Source organism: Trichosurus vulpecula, chromosome 1 (genome assembly GCF_011100635.1).
Source record: "Trichosurus vulpecula isolate mTriVul1 chromosome 1, mTriVul1.pri, whole genome shotgun sequence".
In the NCBI taxonomy this organism is placed as follows: domain Eukaryota; kingdom Metazoa; phylum Chordata; class Mammalia; order Diprotodontia; family Phalangeridae; genus Trichosurus; species Trichosurus vulpecula.
Window position 1 is genome coordinate 343,582,767 of NC_050573.1, and position 23,911 is coordinate 343,606,677.

The 23,911-nt window shown below is 37.4% G+C and overlaps 1 protein-coding gene across 1 annotated transcript in view; it reads left to right on the forward strand.

The window, feature by feature from the left end:
• CTNND2 (catenin delta 2) overlaps nt 1–23,911 on the forward strand; it is a 339,842-nt gene that overhangs the window by 309,756 nt on the left and 6,175 nt on the right. The window contains exons 11-12 of the mRNA XM_036745439.1: nt 4,998–5,124; nt 11,880–12,011. Coding sequence (XP_036601334.1) covers nt 4,998–5,124; nt 11,880–12,011 — 259 coding nt within the window. The remainder of the gene's footprint in view (nt 1–4,997; nt 5,125–11,879; nt 12,012–23,911) is intronic.

Consider the following 23,911-nt stretch of genomic DNA (forward strand, 5'->3'; position numbering starts at 1 on the left):
ATTTTCTTATCATCAATATTAAGGATTATCTGCCTTTCCCTGGTTACTACTGCTGTCCTTTATTGGCTGGGTATTTTCTTCACTGACTTTTCTTATCTAACCTCTACAAACTGTAGGGATAGACAGATTAGATGTTTTAAAGAGGAACTATAGATAGCCACAGTGAAAATAATAAGGCACTAAGCAAAAATCATGGCCTGTGGTGATTTAAAAATTTTTCAGAAATAAAAAAAATCAAATATACAAATAACTAATAGAAATCTTTCATGATACATTGAAAGCTGTGAACAAATTCTCTGCTTTTCTGCATCATGCATATTTCAGCTTACCAATATATAAGAAGGAACAACACTTCTTCACACATACACACACACACCAGCCCTGCAATGGGATCATAGTCTAATCATTTCTGAACAGAATGCTATGGAATTCAGACAACAACTGAACAAAAAACTTATGACTAATACAAAACAGAGACTTTTTTCTTTCAGTAAAATATGTGTATTCATATTATATGCTGTGTGTGTGTACTGGAGTCATTCTGTATTTATATCTTCCAACCCTATCAGTCTAAGAATATTATAGAATGTTAGCCACTTCATTTGTGTTGGACCTTGAGGTCCTTGGATAAAAAATACCGTGCAATTGTAGAACATTACCATTTATTAATAAGACTAGAAATTAGAAGTCTTACTTATGGCAGAGTTTCTCAAGGAGTATATTGGGTACCCCCAGTTACATCTTGTGGTATTTATTTCTAAATGAAACAGCTACCAAATTGATAAACACCCATTCAGTTTAATTTGGAGTTCTGTCAGTGAAACAGTATCTTCATTGTCAGATCAAGAATATCATAAGGTAAGCTCCTTAAAAGTAGAGATTATTTTTTTTTTGCATTTCTATCCCTAGCACAGTGGTTAACTCAGAGAAGGTGGTTAATAAGTACTTGTTAATTGATCAATTAAGTCAAATCATATTCCTTGGAATTATCTAAGAACAGAAATGTATGTGTATGGCCTTTTAAAAAAAATTCCATCTAGAATTAGAGTCATTAGGGTTTTCCAAATTCTATTCCATAGACCTTACTAGAGCAAATTTTAACTAGTCAACAAAGCCTTTCCTCCCAAAATTCCTTAGATTTAAAAAAAAACATTTTTATAAACCTAAAATAAATGTTTTTTCCTCCTATATCTCACAAAATTTACCTTTTGAACCTGGAGAGTTCCCTTCCCCACTTCTACCCTCATTTTCCATGAGTCTTTATATAGGAAAAGCTATATGAGGTAGGGAACTTAGCTCTTTTACTGGTACACAGAATAGTTTGGGTTTAAAAATATGAAACAACTTTGTTTTCATTATCTCTGGGATTCAGTGATTTTGACACAGCATTCTTAAATTTCTGATTTTCTGATAATTAAGGCCAATAAATGAGATTTTCAAATATATTGATACTAAAATTTGAATTTTTAAAAGTAATCATTTTGAGTTACATGACTTGGTAGCAGATTTTTCAGAAATATCTAGGTTAATCAAAAAGATTCCATCTCAAATGCAACATGCAAATTTGTATATATAAGCAAATATCACAAAAGCCAAGGAACACAGGACTGATAAAAAAAAATTTTAAAGGAATAGTTTTCAGGAGAAACCATGAGATAGAGAAAATGTGCTGCATTTGAAAATCAGAGAATCTCCACTCTCTGAATGACCGTGGGCAAGTTCTTTAAACTGTATAGGTCTTAGTTGCCTCATCTCCAAAAAGAGAGCATAGACTAGACGACCTTGAAGCACCCCTCGGTTCTAACTCTATTGTCCTACAACCTTTAGCTACACACAGACTTGGAGCATATACATATAGCATATAAGCTACTACTCCAGCAACCCTATTTCTAATTAAACTTTACCCTGCTATGCAAATAGTTTTTTCTAAAAATACATCTAAACTTAGATTGGCAGATTTTACAGAAAAAGGGCCAAAATGGGAAAGAGCAATTTTTTTTTTTGTAAACCTGCAGGTTTACACAGGGGGAAAGGATAGATTATATTATGACTCTTTGATAGATCACATGTTTGGAATTTTAAGTATATGAAAAGAGGTTGAAGCTCATTTGGAATTTTTTTCTTGGGGAGAGGGGAAGAGAATCAGGGTTAAATGACTTGCCCAGGGTCACACAGCTAGTAAGTATCTGAAGATGGATTTGAACTCAGGTCTTCCTGACTCCAGGGCCAGTGCTTTATCCACTGCATCACCTATCTGTGCCCTTATTTGGAATTTTGAAGACTCACAGGGAGGAGTATAATAATTTCCAGGGTATAAAGGAAGGACTTAGAGTCTACAGAGATGATCAATATCCCCTGCTCATCCCTCAAATTTTTCTTATTTTTTCAAAATAAAGTTTATTAATGCTTTTTAACATTACATTACAGTAATGGTGAGATGGGGAGGGGAATATTCCCCTCAAGGTTGTATCTTCCCTTGAAATAAGGAAAAACAGTTCAGCAAAAAATACCCCATTCAGTGACTCCTTTTGAGAACGTGTCTACTCTTCTATCCTAGTAGTCTGCTGTCTCTTTGCCATGAGTAATAAAGTAGGTTTAATTTTCTGTTCTCCAGAAGCATCTTTTTTTGTTACTCATATTCATCTTCTTTTAGTAATGTTTTCATTTACGTTGTTGTAGTTATTGTGTATAGTGGTTATTTAGTCATGTTTATTTCACATTGCATCAGTTCAAAGGATTCTTCCAGGGTTTATGAGAATTCATCATTTTTAATAATTTAATTTAAGGGGAAGGGAATAAACACTTATGTAGTCCCTACTATGTACCAAACACTGTACTAAGTGCTTTTATTGTTCTTGCATCACTGTTTTTTTGGCCACTCACCAACTGATGGCACCTACTTTGTATCTAGTTCTTTATTACCACAAGAAGCAATGCTAAGAATCATTTGGTGTGTTTTCCCTGACTCCCATGGAGTATATGTCAAATATTGGCATCACTCAGTTAAAGGACAGTTTTGTAACTTTTCTTGAAACCGACATGCAGAATAATTGAAACCATTCACAGCTCCACCAGTGGTGAATTACTCTGCCTGTCTTTCTCAACATCGACCATTTCTTTATTCTCTAATAGTTAGAAGATGCTCTCTAAATTATGACCATGTGCAGAATCCAATGCATAACACATAATCAAGTGTAGATTAATATAGAAGAGAGCATAGCTGGCAATGTCCTAAAGTAACAGAGTATATTGCTGTACTATAACTGCCACATATTCCTCCCAAGTCTGTGATGAATATTCACATTTACTTGGTTCCTCCATCTGTGGAGGACAAGTAGTAATTGATCTTCACTAGCAGAATTCTTCAGCAAAGGGAAAGTTGAATCTAAGTTGTTCTTCCTTCTATTAAAATTAGAAGACTATTTCTGACCTAAATTATCAATGAAGCTTTTCTTTATGATCTGTCCTTGAGAGCCAAAGTGTACAAGACCAAACTGATGTACAGTCTTTCTTAGCTCATCATTGGTCTTTTGGGCAACTGAGATTTGATACATATTTAGTAACTTCAGTGGCCTTATACACAAATGACTGTCAGGATGGGATAGTGGTACTATATGGGACAGTTTCTCATAACTAGCCTAAAAATGATACATATTCAGTAACCTTGGAAGGTGATTGTTATCATAGGGTAGAAAGCATTCCTTGTACATATTTCTAATAATTACCCTGACAATCACATCAAAAGAAGCTATCATTTTCTTATCCTAGGCTGGGGAGGAGTACAGGGCCAGGTAGGTGTATATAATCTAATCAAGTTTCTCTCAAAAGTCACAAAGGGGAAAAAAACTAACTTTTAGTAGGCCAGCTAAGAGGTTACAAGTGATATGACATACTTCAAAGAAATATATCAACTTAACATTCAAGCATAAAGGATTATGATAAACTCCACTTAATGCAAGTGTTTCTTCTGCCTAAGAAGGCATCTTCCCAAATGGAGTTTGTGCTTGCAGTTTCAGTGTACAACGGTTAAATGAGTCTAATCCTATAGAAGCAGTTGCTATATTACTTAGTCTTAATTCTACAGGCAGACATTCATAAGTTAGTCACAGCAGTCATGTAAGACACTGATCAAGAAAAAGGCCATCCAGAACAAGTAAAATGATAATAATTGATATTTACCTAGTGCTTTGCAGTTTGCAAAATGTTTTTACATATAGGACCTCAATGAATTTAAAAAGAGTAATAAAATACAGTTCCTGGGTTATATTATTGAACTTGCCTTTCAAACTCAGGCCAACTTAAGATATGGCCATGAAGACATCAACTGGTATTTTGCTGGTGATAGTAAGAATTAAACCAGTCTTAAATTGATGGAGATTTTAATGGACAGAGGCAGATTGAGAGAATCGAGGTGGGAGACAGGCAAACAGAGAAAAGCAAGGGAGATGAACAAAGAATAGGTACTAGGAGTTGTGTTGACTGCCAGATTAATAGGTTAATCCTTAGAACAAGACACTATAATTGCTCAGAAAGGCTGAGCAGAGGCTAGTCAGGAAAACGAGGGAAATCTCAAAGTGGAAACATGAGAGAGGGAAGTGTTGGCCTCTTATGTGTCAAAGGTTTTATTTTATGATATCCCTGAAGGAGGAAGGTAAGTCCAGGAGTCATCTGAATTCATGAGCACAGTAATTCTATTTAAATAAAAGCATCTGACCATAGCATGTTTGAAAATCAACTTCTTCTTCAAACTCTTAAGCCAAAATCCAACATTAAAAGACAACGTTCCTTATCGGGTTTTGTGTCTATAGCAGAGGAAAAAGTTCATTTCCCTCTCTCCTTCTCTTCTCATATTAAAAAGGGAAACCGATATATCATTCAGCAAACTCAGTAATCTCTTATAAAGTGATTTTTTTCTTTTTTGTAAATGCAGCATGGAATTAATGGAAACTGCCTCCTGACTTAACAGGAACTCAATGAGCGCTCTATTTTTCCCCCAGGATGGATGGTCACAGTATCACTTTGTAGCCTCATCTTCAACAATAGAAAGAGATCGGCAAAGACCGTATTCTTCATCACGAACGCCCTCCATTTCTCCTGTGCGCATGTCTCCTAACAATCGCTCAGGTAAGAAGGTGCCAATAATAAGTGTATAATGATAAACACATCTCTAACAGATGAAAGCATCTTACTTGATCAAAACACCATGTTTGGGAGAGGAGGGCATTCCTATGGATTTGTATATTTACGTATGTATGTGCATGTATATATGTATGTACACATATATGGATATCCTTTTTCGTGGCACTTTTATGGAAATTGTAAGGTAAGCACTTTGCCATAAATCACTAACATTATTTTATGTGGGCTAACCCATCAGGATTGACCAGAGTCCAATAATGGAAAAGAAAAGGGCAGATTTCTATTATCATGCGACTACTATTTCCTTGGAAAGCTTCCAGACTCAGAGTCCTTTAAGTATCACTTCAGTGGCGGTCATAAAAATGGTTCAGAACAAATATAAGTCTTTTGGGCAGCAATGGAAAGCCTTCCAACTCCAGACACACTCCTGGAATTTTAGTGCTAGTCTGCATCTTAGTAGCATTTATTTATACTGTACATCAACCCTACAGTTGAAGCATGAATAAACCATTATTTTATTGACTAAGGACATTTAAGTGATTCTGTTCAGTTTTCCATATAGTTAATCAGCCTATTACTTCAGCTTTCAGCTTACTGTAGTCATTTCCTCAAAGATATACTTTATTTCACAGGACAGTGGATCTCAAGCTAGAAGGGACCTGAAGGCCGTCTGGGCCCCATTTTGCAGATAAGGAGACTGAAGGCAGGAGTTGTAAAATGACATATACAAAGGAAGTCTGATAGGAAGCATCAGAAGTAGGATTTAGACCCAAGTTCTCCAACTACAGACCCTGTGCTTATTTCTACTCTCCTTCTAAGCCACATTAAGTCATGCATTAGCATGACTTACTTAAGAATGCAGGAATAAGCTTCCCAGAACATATTACAGTCATGCAGGAGGCAGTATTGTTATTTAGATGGTGGAAATGTCATCTCATTTTTCTGAGAATCTATTGTAGAAAGATATATTTAGAATGAAAGAATTCTCTTCAGGCTTTTTCTTCCTTTCCCTGCCAAAGAGCTCCTGTTTCCCAAAGCTGGGTCAGAGGGTAGAATGGTAGATGAAGTTCCTGGCATCAAAAATGGCCAAGCTGACCTTGAAAGAGTTTCTCATAAAACCTTATACAAGAATTTACAGCGTGAGTAGTTACCTAAGACTTCTCTGAATGATGAAGAAACTCAGAAAAATATAGGAGAAAACTGACAGGAATAAATTATACTCTTCCAGCCAAGTGGAAGAATACATGTTTCATTGTAATAGAGGTTAAACACTTGGACTGACAGTAAGACTAGAGACAGAGAAATCTGGAACTGCTGTCAACTTATATGTCTGACTTGGGTCAATCAGTGAACTTCCTGGCAGACCTCTACTAGTATGTAATAAGGATGAACATATGACGAGAATGTGGTGAAAAGGTTTCTTGGAACCATCTCCAAGTCCGGATTTCTTTTTCAAAAACTCAGTCTCTCATTTCTAAATGATAATGGAGAATGGGCATACATATTTAACTCTCCCAAAGAGAGAGCATATTTCTTCATACTGGAAAATCACCACTTTTTCATATATATATATATATACAAGAAGTCAATACAGAAAAAATTTTAAAGCACCTACTACATATGAGATACTGTTCTAAATAAACACCTAGAATGTAAAGATGTATACAGGCCCTGTTCTTAAGGAGCTGTCGTTGTGAAGGTAGGGATAGAGAAAATTCATGTACACAAGTAGCTATGATTTAAGGAAGAATATGACAATGGAGAGGGACAAAAGATTTTGAGAAATTTAAAGGGGTAGAGATCACTTTGAGGGCAGCTAAGTGGTTCAGTGCTAGGCCTGGAATCAGGAAGACTCATCTTCCTGAGTTCAAATCTGGCCTCAGACACTTAACTCATTGTATGACTCTGGAAAAGTCACTTAACTCTGTTTGCCTCAGTTCCTCATCTATAAAATGAGCTGGAAAAAGAAATGTCAAATTACTCCAGTATCTTTGCCAAGAAAAGTCAAAATGGGGTCATAAAGAGTCAGACACAATTAAAAATGACTGAACAACAAAAAAAGCAAAGTACGTTGCTTTGGGAAGTAATGAATTTCCCATGACTGGAGGTCTTCAAGCAGAGACTAGATGATCCCTTCTGAAGAACACTGTGGAGGAGATTCCTGTGCACATAAAATGTGGACTAGATCAGCGTTAGCAAATTCAAATGGCTACAAGGGCTACTAATCTGTACCTAAGTGTCCTTATGGGCCCTACATTGGCTTAGTTTTTAAATGTAAAGTATTTTTATTTTTTAAAAATATTTCCCAGTTACATTTTACTCTAGTCCTATGGTACTCAGAAGCATTTGGGCCTGCATGTTTGACACCTCTGGACTGAATAACCTCTGAAGTTCCTTCCCAGTCTGTGATGCTGTGAGCCGGGGCTGCCTCTGCAAGGCACAGCGTTGGTCATTAAGGATTGTATCTGCAGTGTGGTGGTTCTCATATAATTTCAGTTCTTTATACCAGAGTAACTATGATCATTCCTCTATTCTTCCCATAATATACCACGACTTAAGGAAGAATAATAGCTTTAGATTAGTAGATTGTTACCCTAGTTTGGTTCTTTTTTTTCCTCTCTACTTGTTAAAAACTACAGTGAGCACAGCAATAATTCACAAGGATGCTGCAAAGATGAAAGGAGAGGATAGATTAAAAAGTACTTTATGGGAAAATGCAATTTTACATAAGTGCTAGGTATTATTAACATCATAATCATTCAGACAGCTTGTTTTCTGCGTGCTTCCCAAGAATGCCACACTTGTTTTGTCTTTTATAGAGTACAGTGCATAGGTTACTCAAGAATTGAGTCCTTTTTGTCACTCAGCTTGAAAATCAAGGGATAATTACATATGCGAAATGGTTTAATAAACACTGACATCTGTGAAATATTAAACTCTAATATTTTAGAGGTTAGGGCAAAAAGCATCTCCCAAATATAACACTTTAATGACTAGTGGCAGTGTCTACAAAATTTCTCCCCATTCGAATAAAAAGTAAAGGATCTTGGAGGAGTGACAAGTCAAGGAAGAAGAAAGAAAGAAAAAAAGGGGAAGGAGGGAAGTGGAAGTTAGAAGGAGCTACTGCAGCCACCCAGAGCTCTATAGCAATGACAGGGAACAAAACATTCTGATGAAAGAGGAAAACCAGGGACCAAAACCAAGCAAAAATCAAATGCAAAGCAATTCTGCTGTTGGTTTGTATATTTATCCTGTAGACAGGCCATTGAAGATTTTTGAGCAAGGAAGTGACAAGATCAAAAGCATGTTAAACTTGATATAGTTGACTAAGTAACCAATCATCAGGCATTTATTAAACATCAACTATGTAGCAAGAACTGTGCTAGCCTTAGGGATATACATACGAAGGTGAGATGGTCCCTGACCTCATGGTACATATAATCTATAGGTGATATACCATGTTCTCAGATAAGTAAATCTAAAATTCATACACAATTTTTGAAAAATGATTTCTATAGGTAAGTGGAGAATAACAACTGGAGGGGGACATTGCAGGCAAAGTCAAACGTGGAGATGGAATGTTATGTATGGGAGACAGTGAGTAGGCCAGTTTGGCTGATGTATACATGCAGTTATGTGTAATTAGCCTGGAAATATAGGTTGGTCAAGGTTATGAAACCAGAGCTTGTGTTTTGTCCTAGAGGTAGTAGGGAGACAGTGGAGTTTCTAGAACAGGTGAGCAACATGGTCCGATCAGTGCTTAGGGCATATAAATTTGACATTTGTGTGAAGAATGAATTGGGCTGGGGGATGGGGAAGCGGGAAGCAGGGGACCAACTAGGAGACTATGGAAAAAATCTAGGCAAGAAGTGGCCCGAACTAACATGGTTGAAGTATGGGAATGCAGGAGGTAATTTTGTGGAGATAGAAATAAGAAGATAGCAATTAATTGAGGACCATCATTTATAGGAACATAAATCAAGATGCTATCATTCTCTATAATACACTGCCATTACTTTGTGTCTTACTAGACAGATTCTATCTCCTCCCACACATCTGTACAGTAGCAGCCCTGATGGTTCTAGCTATTCAGTAATTATTACCCTAGAAGCACATAGTCTTTCTAACTTTCATTTCTTTTCTCCCTTGCTTAGAAATTCATTTCACCCTCCCTCTTATCCACTTTTCATGGAATTCTAGATTGGTAGAAATTAACAATTTGGAAGAGACTTTATAGTCAAGGCTTCTGAAGTACAGAAAACTTAAGTGACTTGTCCAAAGTAGCAGAGTTTCAAAAGGTGTATGAGAGTTGGCTGATGGTTTTGTATGATGCGTTGAAGCGTGAATGAGCATCAGAGAAAAATAGTATTTAGGACTATACTGAAACAGAGAATCTTAATCATCAAGCATTTCTTAAGCATTTACAACATGTCAGTCACTGAGCTAGGTACTAAATTAAATAAATATTCCCTGCCTCAAGAAACTTACATTCTATTGGGCAGGAAACGATACACACGTATTTCAGTATATACAAATTAAATAGAAGATTTTTGGGAGAAGTGGGAGCGCTGTCAGCTGGGTAAATCTAGAAAGGCTTCATGTAAAAGCTAGCACTGGCACTGATCTTTGAAGCAAGTGAGTGGTTCTAAGAGACAGAGATGAGGAAAGAGATCATCCCAAGCATCAGGAATGGCCTCTGTAAAGGGAAAGAGATTAGAAATGGAATATTGAATGTGAGGAATAGCAAGAGGGTCAGTTTGGCTGAACCATAGTGTTTGAAGGGAAGTAATGTCTAATAAGTCTGGAAGGGCACTGCTAAACTTCATTCTATGTAAGAAAAAAACAGGTTTCCACAATCATATCTATTCTCTGAGAGATATCACATGCAAGAAAAGTTTATATCATCTCATCCCCAATAGGGCTCACTCTGAGTACTTTGCCTGAACAACAAGGAGCAAGAACCATCCCAAAGATCACAGGAATCTCTTACAAATCTTAAGATCTGACAAGACCTTGAATCGGGGCCAAAGTGTTTTAAATCTTGTTAATACTTATCATTGGGAAGCAAAATAGTACTGTGCCTAGTCCTTTAACTGCTTACTGTGGCCTTTAGTAGGTCACCATTTTAGATTTGCTTTCCTATTACATAGAGACTATAACACTTGCTCACACCAAAGAATGATAAAATCTCCTTTTCTCAGAGTAGAAGAAGGCCTTGGCAGCTGTCCAGTCCACTGTGTACACCAATTGTCTCTACAACATTCCTGACAAAAAAAAGTCAACAAGAGGTTGTTCAACCTCTGCTAAAAAACATCAAGTGAGGCAGAAACCCACCACCTCCCAAGACAGTCATTCCACTTTGGGATCACTGTTTTTTTTACATCTATCTTAAATCTCTCTCTCCAAATCTAACTGCAACATTTTCTGTCAACATTTTTTCCGTAAAAGTAGTGTGAGACTTTGTCAAATGCTTTACAAAAAAATCTAATTAAACTATATCTACCTTCCCATGATGAGTATTCTGGTGTGACTAGTTCATATGAAAGCCATGCTGGCTTCTCATTTTCACTGCCTTTTTTCTAGATCTGTAGTCATCATTCCTGTAATGAAATATTCAGGAATTAAGGTCAAGCTCCCTGACCTGTAATTTTCAGACTCTACTTTTTCATTTGTTTTGTTTTGTTTTTTGGCAACTGAGTTGGGTCCTGGAGGCTGTACAAAGTTTCAAGAGCTGAACACTAGGGTCAATACCTTTTAAGGGATAGGGTGTGATGGGGTTGGGGGTGGGGTGGGAGGAGAGGAGAGACAAAAGTAGAAAAAGGCAAGAGAAATTTGTGAAAGGAATACATACAAAGGTCTCACCTCCATGTACGTAGGTCTCTTGCTCTAGGCTGTGAAGAACGTAGAATAACAAATTTCTCTTCCCTCAAAATATAGCTTTCTAAAGAGTCTGGCTCTCCATTGGCTAATCTTTTGAATTCATCACTAATAAAGTATCAATGACTGCTGATAACTACTATACTACCCTCCCTTCATTACCCTTACCACAAGCACCCAGGAAACAAAGTTTCAGTGAAGTTTCTAAATGGGGAGGTCCCACTGCACAAGGAGTGACTCTGGTTTTGAACATTTTAAGCAGACTGATGAAGATCTCTATGCACAAGTGACCTTTCAGCCTCTCAAATGACAATGTAAGAAAAGCTAATTCTGCTACTGTGGTGTAGGGCTAGCCCTAGGTGCCTCCATTTTTAAGCAGAGCTACTTTTGTTTTTTCCAGAGTAGTCCAGAGAGTCCTTAGTGGTAATATCTTTCCCATCTTTCCACAAAGTAAAGATAAAGTTGTACTACTCATAGAGTATCCAGAAAACAGCCCAGGCTACATATTCACAATGCCTCCTGGGCCACCTCTCTCTAAGACAAGGCATTCCCTTCAGGTACAGAAAATCTGAAGGGCATACCATCAAACCAATTACCACTAGAACTCTCTCCATAGTTCTGAATTTTGGGTGATGTACAACTGATTATCTGTGTCTGTGAGAAGAAGGGAATCAAAAACAAAGTTTTAGTGGCAGTATATATTTTTAAACATATATGTATATACATATGTAAAAATTAAGTTTTGAAGTACAAGTTCTTATGTTATTAATGTAAAAGCAGCATTTATATTAAACCTAATAAAATATGTATGGGCCAAATTATGAGAACCAAAAAAAAACTGGTTTTTGTTTTTCCCCCATTAGCAAGTGCCCCAGCCTCACCTCGAGAAATGATCAGCCTCAAAGAGAGGAAAACAGATTATGAGTCCACTGGAACAAATGCCACGTACCATGGAACTAAAGGAGAACACACTTCCAGGAAAGATACCATGACAGGTGAGATGAAAATACAGAGCTGCGTGGACCAATTAACTTTATTAGTGAGCAGGTAGGTTGGCACTCCATTCTGTAAAGAGGCTTGACAACTCATCTGTGGTTAGCAAGATGATTTTGCTTCTTGGGACTTTGGTGGAAAACATTTCCTGGAATTAGAAATGAAAGGTAAGATTGTGCTACAGGGGTAAAAATTGAACATCATATTCTTGGTAGTCACAAGGAAGTTTGAAACCTGAATGGGAGTAACTTTAAAGAAAAAAAATGTCTCACTCGGTCCATTTTATTCCCTGGTTCTATCTTCCCGTCCTTTTATTTCTTCCTCAGTACATTCCCATTACAGAGAGGAATCACACAGAAGGTTAATTTTCACTATCATAAGAATCCTAGAGAGAAAAGAGACTTTGGAGGTCACCTGGTTGGATGAACATCACATAAAATGCTTTGTAACTATCAAACACCATATAAATATCAACCATTGTTAATTCTTATTTAATCCAACCTTCCACTTGATGCATAAATTCTCTCTGTAGCATTCCTAATCCTAACAGGTAGTCAGTCATACACTCTGTGCTTGAAAACTGGGAAACTACATCAATGAAGAAAAGGAGACAGGTGGTACATGGGAAAAGCAGAGGATTTTGGAGTCAAAGGACTGTGATTCAAGGCCCCAACCCTGCCCCTCTTTACCTGTGTGACCTTGGACAAGTTACTTACCTTCTCTGGGCCTCTGTAAAGGGAAAGGATTGGAGTCAGTAGTGTCTAAAGTCCCATCTAGTCTTTTGGAGGATGCAGGTGGGAAATAGATCTAATGACAGAAAATTCTTTATTATAGATTTAGACAGCCACTGACAAACTCAAGTATATGATCTATATATCAATAGCTGTTGTTTGGTTGTTCCAGTCTCTTTGTGACCCCATTTCAGGTTTTCTGGGTGAAGATACTGCAGTGGCTTGCCATTTCCTTTTCTAGATGAGGAAAGTAAGGCAAACAGGGTTAAGTGACTTGCCCAGGGTCACACAGCTAGTAGGCTCTAAAATCTGCTTTCCTCTAACTTCACCATGTTTCAGAGTTGCAAGGAATGTCAGAAGTCATCTCATACAACCTAGATTTGAAAAACAGTCCCTTCTAAATCATAAGTGATCAAGTGGTTGTCTTGTCCTTTACTGAAAACCCACAGGATCTCCTGAGAAAATCCATTCCATTTGTGGATAATTTGGATTGTCTGAGACTCACGGTTTTTCCTTACATCAAACCCAGATCGTTTTCTTTGCAAATTAAATCCAGTATTTCTAGTTGTGCCTCTGAGACTAAGCGGAATAAGTCTAATCACTTTTTCATAAGAAAACCTTTCTATGCTTTAAGGCAGCTATCCTGTCGTCATGAATCTTCTCTTTTCCAGGTTAAATATCTCTAGTTTTAACTCAGTAAAGACACAAGAGAGTCTATTCACACTTTTGCCCTTAGTATCATACAGAATAAGTCTATTTCCATTCTCATATCACCATTATCATCATTTTTCATAGCTACCATTTAGCCCTTCCAATATTTAAAGACATCTATCATTTTCCCCCTAAAGCCTTTCATTTTCCAGGTAAAAGCCACATAAGGCCTTTCAACCTTTCCTCAAGTGACCCAACTTCCAGATCCCCTCAATCTCCTGTCAGATATTGATATGGAGTGCTGGACCTGGAGTCAGGAAGACTTCTTCAGTTCAGTTCCTGAGTTCAAATCTGACCTAAGACACCTACTAGCTGTGTGACCCTGGGCAAGTCACTTAACCCTGCTTGCCTTAGTTTCCTCATCTAGAAAAGGAAATGGCAAACCACTGTGGTATCTTTGCCAAGAAAACCCCAAATGGGGTCACAAAGAGACTGGAACAACCAAATAAAAGCTAGATATGCTCTTACAACACTTGAATATTGTAGTGGATCCATGATTTTATCCATGTAGATAATTGTTCTAACAGTACAGATTATAGACCATGAACCATCCACTCTTCCCTGTGTAATTTTTGTTCACATTCTCCCATAAATCTTCCCTATGAAGCTCACACAGTATTCTGGAAGTGATCCCTGTTGGTCTTTTAATATCATGTAAGTACCACTGTAATACCTCAACTGTCCAGTTGTTATCACTAAGTCTCACTACATTACCAGACCACCTCCTGTTCTAATCTTGTGTCTCTTAGCTAATCTTGGGTGCAAATCATTGTTGATAATGTTACAGTCCATTACTTACACAAATCACACATGTTTCTACTGCCCTTTAGATACCATCTCAACAGCAAATCCAGTGAAATCATCTTCCTTCTGGACACAACACTGCTGGGAATAAAGCCTGAGATCGTATGGTCTTTTTGGCAGCCACATTATAGTTGATTCACATTGAAAATGCACTCCACAAAAACCCCAACTTCTTTTTCAAATAAACTAGAATGAAAGCAGGATTTCCCTTCTTCTAAGTTAGATTTGGCAAAGAGCAGTATTTCACACTGACTCCAACTGGATCCCTAGAAAGACTAAGTAACACAGCTAGTCAGAGGCAGACCTAGGAGTCAAGCCCATGGTTCCTAACTTCCAGTGCAGAGCTCTTTCTCCTGTACTGTTCAACCAGCTAGGAATCCAAATAAGTACATCTGACCCACAATTCTTTTAACGCATCCAAATAGAGCTCTTAAGAAATTTTACCTTACATATGTAAATATATGTATGACTTTATTTTATATAAACTATATATAAATCCTTTTACATGATTACTAGCATGACATATCAAGATAATATTGTAAACTTTTATGTGTATATATGTGTATATATCTATATAAATATAGGTATATAATGTATAAACATATATACATAAACTATTTTTATTTATATTTTTTGGCCATAAAAAATTTGATAGTATTTATTTTATCACCTTGGGATACAAATGGGACATATATGTTATGTATATATGGTTTATATATAATGTATATTATAAAATTATATATAAACATATTTACAAATTATAAATCTTTAAAACTATATTAATTATATATGTAACTTTTATGTATGCAATTTTTTCTATACGTACAATATCATCTTGATATGTCAGGCTAGCAACCTCGTAAAAGCCAGATAGAAGTCTGGCATAGCCTAACCTTAGTCGTCTCTTTTGATTCTAATGAACGATGCTCTCCAGAGTGTTCACAAAGGCTTAATGATGCACTTTAGAATTTTTCCAGGAATTATTCAAGCTCACTGGAGTGCAGTTTCTGGGACAGGTAAGTGGCATAGTGGATAGAGTGTTGGATTTGGAGTCAGCAAGAGCTGAGTTTTGGTCCTAGCCCAGATTCTTATTAGCTTGGTGATCCTAGGCAAGTCTCTTAGCCTCCTTCAGCCCAAGTTCCCTCAACTATAACTGTCATATTGATGTTGTGAAGATAAAATGAGATGACATATGTAAAGCACTTGACATGCTTAGCGTGCTACCTAAATGCTACCTATTATTTTGAAAATAAGGATATATTATGTGCCTGTCTTCAGTCTTCTGAAAACTCTTCTCTACAGTTGCTCAGAGATTACAAATAGTATTTCTCAAGGAATTTTTTACAGGTCCCTGGGATGTAATTCATCTCGGCCTAAAGATCTGATCTCTTTTAAAGTAACAAGATGCACATACTTTTTTCTGGAATAAAAAACAAGAGGCCAAAGACTTGCATGATATACTGAAGCATCACCAACTATATATCACGAATATTTCCTTCAAGAGGAGAAGCACACTAATGGCAAACACAAAATATCACAAAAATTAAATTGACTCTATCTTAGTGGACATGAAATGACTGGTTATTGACAAGGGAATCATTTTCTAATCAGCTTTCCGAATAGCCTGACCACTGACTTATTAGAGCAAAGATCAAAATCAATACTAAATTATAATAAAGAATAAAAATGAGATTAGGTATCCTACTGAGGCAACTCTAAACTGATGGATTTAAAATAAGTCGTTAACACCAAAAAATGGAAATGGCCGTAGGAAAAAAAAACATCAAAAGAGACAATCAGTTTCTTAAGAAGTTGAAATGATGGAGCTTGGTGGTGCAATGCTGGTCCAGGAGTCAGGAAGTTTCATCTTCCCAAGTTCAAATCTGTGACTTACTAGCTGGGCAAGTCACTTAACCCTCTTTGCCTCAGTTTTCTCATCTGTAAAATGAGCTGGAGAAAGAAATGGCAAACCACTCCAAGAAAACCCCAAATGGGGTCACAGAGAGTCAGACATGACTGAAACAACTAAATAATAAAAACATCAATTTTTACAAGAAGAACAAAAGAGCCTGAAACCACAACCAACACACACCTGATTTTCTTGCTGAGCAGAGAGATGTAGGCAGCCAAGAGCATATAAATCAGTTCGTATAATCTTATGGAGGCTTGTTCAATTTAACAAGCAGTTATTAAATACCTACCTTGTACAAAGCCCTGGAGACACAAGCAAAAAAAAATATCCCCTGCCTTCAATGAGCTTACATTCTACTGGCAGATACAATATGTCCATATAAGTAAATAGAAGACCCATGCAAAATAATTTGGCAAAGACCATTAACAACTGGGGAGATCAAGTAATGTGATGGTGGCACATGTCTGGGCATTCTAAAAAGTAGAATATTGGTGGGAGAGCATTCTAGATATGGAGGACAGTCTATGAAAAAGTTTGGAGCCCAGGTGATGAAATGTGATATGTAGGGAATCACATGTAAGCCAATTTCAGTAAAACATAGAATGAATTCAGAACAATAATGTGGTATTTGTCCAAGAAGACAGACTTGAACCAGATTGTAAAAGACCTTGGATACCAAACAAAAGTTCCTCTTTCATCATAGTGATAATAGAGTCACGAGAATGTCACAATCAAACCTGTGCTTTAAGAATGTTAATTCAGCAGCTGTGCAGAAGATAGATTGGAAAATGGAGAAAAGCATGGGGGAAGATTATAAAGAGTTCCATATGATAAAATTAAGATGCGATGGAAGGAAAACAAGTTTTAAAAAAGCTTGATGAGAGACCCAAATAAGGCAAATCACCCCAAGGGCATATAAGAACTTGCATATAAGACAAACATCACGTAGGGGGAAAAATGAAGAAGAAATAACACAACAAACATGGCAAGGGCAGCTAGACCAAACCTGTGCTGAAGGTGACATAGCTATGAAGATATTAAGAAACCCTTTTTAGGCAGCAACAAGAAGGGCAAATATGAAAGGCCAGAGGGGAAAAAATCTCAACCATTCTTTATTACCAAACAAGTGACCAAGAAACCAATATCTATGTCCCATATGCCTACTCTTTTAATTTCTGTAAATTTTTTGTGATAAAAAATCTACACACTTATGAGAGCCTGATGGATAGGCAATCCTTCACAAATTATATTCTATAGCCAACCACATCTTTAGTCACACTAGTGACTGACTGGTGCAGAACTTACTCTGATCCTTGAATTGTAGACCATAAAAAAAATAAGTATTCACTAAAGCCAAGTCTTGCATAGAAACTCTCCAAGAAAAAATCTTCAATGCATATATCAGAATCACACCAGATTCCTTGAAAGATATGATAGATAAGTGTTTTATTACTTTCTGATTGTTAATCTCAATTGAAACATCAAACATGGAGCCATATGATCACCAAATGGGTTTACCTCTGTTCCAGTGGGTGGCCAAAGAGAACAGATACAAAAGGTATTCCCCTACGGATGGTGAGGAACCCCAGATGTTCCTATTTGCAGATGATATTGCATCAAGCTCTAAAACGGTGCAGTCTCCTCAATGAGTTCTATGATGTTGCAAAGGCAGCTGTGACAAAGTGTACTGTTTTGAATACAACAAAGACTTGGATTCAAGTCTTGACTCTAACACATGAATCAATGATGAATGAATTATAAAACACTTATTAAGCATTTACTATTTGCTGGCCACTGTGCTAAATACATGCTGGTATATATATATCTCCCTGGGTGCGTTTCTTAACCTCTCAGTATTGTAAGCAACAGGGACAGCTAGATGGCACCGTGGATAGAATGCCAGGCCTGGAGTCAGGGAGATGTGAGTTCAAATCTGATCTCAGATACATAGCAATCATGTTACCCTGGGCAAGTCACTTAACCCTCCTTACCTCAATTTTTTTTTCATCTGTAAAGTGATCTGGAGGAGGAAATAGCAAACCATTCCAGTATCTCTGCCAAGAGAACCCCAAATGGGATCATGGAGATTCAGACACAACTGAAATGACTGAATAATAACAACATTCTAGGAAACTCTCTAAGATTATAAGTTGTGGGAAAGGTGATAACTTGCTTTGGCAAGGGAGTTTCCTCCACCAAATGAAATCATAGGGCTAGTCCCTAGCTCTATTACTAATGACTCAAAAGAGTTTGGTCTGACTATTCACTCAGGAAGGTCCAAGTGGATGAAGAATACCTTTTGTCCCAAATATAATAAGCAATTCACAGGACTGCCCGTTAAACTGCCTATTAGTACATGTATCTTAAACAAACACTGTGGACTTATATTAACTATACTTCTGTAGGAAATGATTAGGTCAGTGAGGCAGGTCCAGAAATGAAGAGGTAGAAGACTTCAAGGTCACTCATGATATTTCTCTGGCTTCTTCTCAATACCATTCATTGCCATATGTAGCAACAGAAGTTAGTAGTGGCTGGTAAGCTTCATGAGTCTCCATGCTGTCTCAAATACGTGCACTAGATTATCCACATAAGCTTTACACACGGCCATCTTTCATAATAATAACCAATAATTGTAAAATATTTGAAAAACACATACATTATCTTACTTGTGCTTCCAAACAATCCTGTGGCATAAGTATCATAGCTGTACTAGCCCAATTTTATAGATGAGAATGCTGAGGCTCAAAGAGGTTAAATGTCATGGCCATGTTCACACAACTGGTAAGTGTCAGAGGTAGGATTTGAACCCAACTCAGAGCTTTCTTAACCCCAAGTCCAGCATGCTAATCATTAGGTCACACTTAGATATCCCTCATGAGGAAGTCGCCAACCACCATTACCTATCTCTTCCTCCTCAGACCAATGACAATTTTGCCAAATTCCTTTGCTTTTGTGAGTAGCTTTTCTTTGCTCCATGGACTAAAGACTACTGATTCCTTTCAGAAGGTCCAGCTCTACCTCAGCCTTGATATAAAGCTTCACTTATTTAGAGCTTGTTTTCCTTTCCCTTCTACTTACCAACCACTTGACCCCAATCATGAACCTTCACTCCCCCATTTTTCTCCATCTTTTTCTTCTATCTTGTCAAAATCCCTTCATCATCTCAGACAAGAAGAAATATAAAGAGTATTCTTTAAATCCTTTCACCTTCTAAAAAAAGAGAACACAGTTGGTGAATGCCTCTGATGAGAAAACTCTGAGATTCTGTGATTCTGAGAAAAAAAACAATAAAAAAATACAACAACTTCTTTAGTTTCTGTCCTTCCTAGAGTTCAAGTCCTTAGTGGTCCACTCTTAGAAATATCCCCTGGAAACTACAGGGACAGAACGACACCCAAGATTATTTGTTAGGTTAGTAAAAACAAATTCTTTCCTGGAACAAAGATGTAAAATGCCAACTGCCCGATACAATGCGAATCCCTTGGGGGGAGATGGTTTTGTGTTTGTTTTTGTACCCCCTAGCATCCAGTACAATGCTTGAAACATAGTAGGAGCTTAATAAATGTCTGTGGATTGATGAGGTCACTTGGGACAAAAGTACCATAAAAATGCTAAATTTAAGATATTAAGATATTTCTGTTCATAGAATTATATATGTAGAAGGGGAATGACCTAAGAGGTCATCAAATGTAGCCCTCTCATTTAACAGATGTACAGAGGAGTTAACAGAAGTACAAAGGGGTTAAATGACTGGCACAAAGTCACAAAACTAGTAAGTAACTGAGGCAGGATTTGAATACAGGTCTTCCTGGTTCCAAGTCCAGCCTTCTATCTACTACATCACTGTGACTAAATGTAATGTCTCCTACAGAGCAAGAGAAGTAGGCTGGGTGAAACAATTTAATATTTTATTTTTAAAATTTCTGTACCTGTCATGTGGAGTATGTACTTTAAAAAATCATGGGTCTGAATGCTTTATCCCAAGGGCAGGGGTCATTTAAGCAAAGATCCCAATTTGTACTGATTAGCCTAAAGGTAAGAAAGGCATCGTATTAAGACGACATAGTAATTTTTGCAACTATTATTCCTCTGTGTAGCTATAATATGGTTTGTCCAGGACTATAAATTGAGGCTTTAATTACAAGAATAAACAATTTTACTGTGAAAGCATTTGAGTACATTTCCCTTTACTGTTCTTATGGAATACATTTTTAAAAATCTGTTCATATGTTTGTAGCTTGAAATAGATGTGATGTGTGCCCTATTCCCTGTGCTTTTCCCATTCACTAAACAAAGCTCAAAGTGGAGCTGCTCTCAGTATGACTTTGTATGATCCTAGGAATGGGCAGAAAACAGGGAAGCCTGTGTACTGTATGCAGCATGTATTTGATCGGTTTGTCTTCAGAGATTCTCAATACTTTGGTCTTATTTACTAAGGGATTGAAATCAGACTAATAGTTTCTAGCTAGACAAAGAAAGCATTGTGATCTCTGCCAATCAACCTACCCTCAAGTGTAGAGGAAGTAAATCAGATTGCCTACCAGCTCAAGGAGAGTGGAAGGGAGGGAGGGAAGGATGCAAAGAATTTGGAACTCAATTTAAAAAAAAGGAATGTTAAAAATTGTTTTACAGGTAACAGGGGGGAGGGGATGTTGGCCTGATGATACTATTTTTAAATAGAGTAGAGGAAGGATGTCACCAGCAAAGCCAGGTGTCAGAGGCATGCGAAGGATAGGGTAGATGTTGAGCTCAGCTCCATAGTTCTGCACTCTGCCAAAGACTGATCCTATTTACTAACTAGATTCCTTAAGGCCATTATATCAAAAGCAGTGCATATTCTTATTCAAGAAGTCCACAGAATGTTTGTAGTTAAATGCATTAAAATCACCTTAAAAAATGTGATCTCCATCACATCCTTCCTTTCTTAAGGGTCAAAGGGCATTTCACCTTTAGATCAAGAACACATGAATTTTTAATCCTCAGAAATCATGTGAAAGTTTCCAAAGAAAGTATCATTCAATATAATCTCTTCCACATATCAACCCTTTAGTTTCTAGCCCAATCTAGACTTATATGAGTGGGAGGGAGTGAATTAGTTTCCCTTCCTGGGCTCCCTAATAAACTAAGTCTCTTAAACTTTCTTCTCTTCTTGGTGTTCTGTCAGTACTTAGCTCTTGGGAAGCAAAAGTCAGCTGTTCATTCAAGCATAACGGACTTTTACAGCTATTTCTTGCTGTCACAATTCCCTAGAAACATTACGTGTTCAGAAGCATTCTTCAGAACAGGACTGTGTGATACTAGGAGCTACACTGCCTGACTTTAAATTTACCCAAGGGATTAAGCTCTCTCATTTGAGTTTCTGAGATGCTTTTCAGCAAACAGTGTCTTCCTATTTATAAATGTGTCGTTTGTAGATTTTAAAGTTGCTTCGATCTTAAGTAGGTTGATTATGCTTGAAATAGAGAATTGTGTATCCTGCTTTTAGAAAGAGAGGAAGAGAGAAAGGGAATTCTTCTGTTAGCCCTCATCTGAGCTGACGCCTGCAAGGACACACAGTTGCTGCAGAAATCAGCTTTCTGTGTTTGCAACTGTCACAAGTTCAATTTCAGCTACACTGTCAACTTGAAATAGGTGGAGCAGGTCAAAATCGTGGGAGGAATAAGCATCGACTAGAAACATCTTTGGCTCAGAGGGACCACTGGCACATGACAAGGAGGGAAGCCAAGCATACAGGAGGACAAAATCCCTTCTGAAAAATACATGCTATTCTGAGGAACAAAGAAAAAACTCATCCTTTCCTCAGCAGGCCCACTTTTCACCAGCACACCATAGTTCCTGTCTGTTTTCCTCAAGGTTTTCAAAACATTACCAGCTAAGGTTAGAGTGATGTTTTTTTGGAGTCAGAGTTAAACCTGAACAGTTAAACCTTAACGTGCAATACCAGTCCCTCACTTGGGAACATCTCATTTCATCGCCGCCTCTATGTAACATCATAGTCACAATGTGCTGTAAGGAACAGAGAACTGGACTGAAAGCCAGGAGGACATGGGCTCAAGCCCCATCTTGGGCACACACGGGCTCTGTGACCCTAGGAAAGTCACTTACCCTTTCTGTGCAGGTCTCTGAGACTATAAATTGCAGAGGAGATGGTGACCTGCATTAGCAGAAGTGAGTTTCCTTTTCTGGGGATTCTCCAAGCCAATGAAATCACACGTCCAGTATCTTCTCCATTAAATTGCCCTTCCCATTTCCCAACTTGTCCACCCCAGTGGTAACTTCCTCTGTCCTCTTAGGCCAACTACTTTCAAAAAATGTTTCATAGCACTTCATTTTTTAAATATTTTACTTTTCCCCAATTACATGTAAAGACAATTTTTAACATTCATTTTTTTATTTCCAGATTTTCTCCTTCCTTCCCCTGCCTCTCCCTTTCCCGAGACACTAAGCAATCTTACACATGTGGAAGCATGCAAAACGTAGTTACGTATTAGTTACATTATAAAGACAAAGAGCCGGGTGGGGGTGGCCAGAAAAACAGTAAAGAAAGTGAAAAATAGTATGCTTCAATCTGAATTCAGATTTCATCAGTTCTTTTTCTGAAGGGGATGGCTTTTTTTTATCATGAGTCCTTTAACAGTCTTGGATCATTGTATTGCTAAGAATAAGTTTTTCACAGTCGATCATCACACAATATTGCTGTTACTGTGAACAATGTTCTTCTGGTTCTGCTCATTTCACTTTGTATCAGTTTGTGTAAGTCTCAGGTTTTTCTGAAATCATCCTGCTTGTCATTTTTTATGGCATAATAGTATTCCATTACAATCATATACCACAATTCGTTCAGCCACTCCCTAATTGATGGGTATCCCCTCAATTTCCAATTCTTTGCCACCACAAAAAGAGCTGCTACAAATATTTTTGTACAAATAGGTTCTTCTCCCCCTTTTTAATGTCTTTAGGACACACACCTAGTGGTGGTATTGATAAATCAAAGAGTATGAACAATTTTATAGCCCTTTGGTCAAAGCTCCGAATTGCTTTTGAACACCGTGAATGGATAGCTAGATTGGAGTCATTTCTTTTGCACACAGTAGGAACCCAGTCCTGAAATGGATGAAGTGCCTCTGTCCAGTGTCAAGGAAGCTTTTGGCAGTTGGGGAAACAGGTCTCTGTTAAAATCAGGGATATATATGTCCAGGAATGAGACAGAAGTGGAGGAGGGAAGGAATCTCCATACCTAGAATGAGTCTTTATTCAGACCTTCCCAGTTACAAAGAGGAAGACTGGGCAATGCATACATACTGCTGATAAGTTCTATCTATTAAGAAGTGAACCATCTAAAAGGTGATTAAAATCTTCTGCATCTCAAAATTACAAATTTAATTCCTCAGCAGATAACTAAAATACTAAATAGACCAGACTCCCACTTCAGGGAATGACATTTTTTCTGTCAGTCTGTTTTCTCAAGGAAAAAAGGCAATAATATTTGCAAATTCACCATCTGTGTGTTATGTTCCCTTGACCCCATCTATGACATGACCATAATCATAAGAAGCTGATGTGCTTTGAAATTTTCATAGGATAATTTTTTTTTACTTTTTCACCATATTTCTGCAATGTGGATAAAAGCTGGGCCAGATCATTACCTTTCCTGTTTATCACTGTTGCTGTCCTAGGCCTCTTGGCTTTACATTAGTGTAAATATGTAGTTGTAGTTGGCTTCCAAGCTAACACTTTTGTC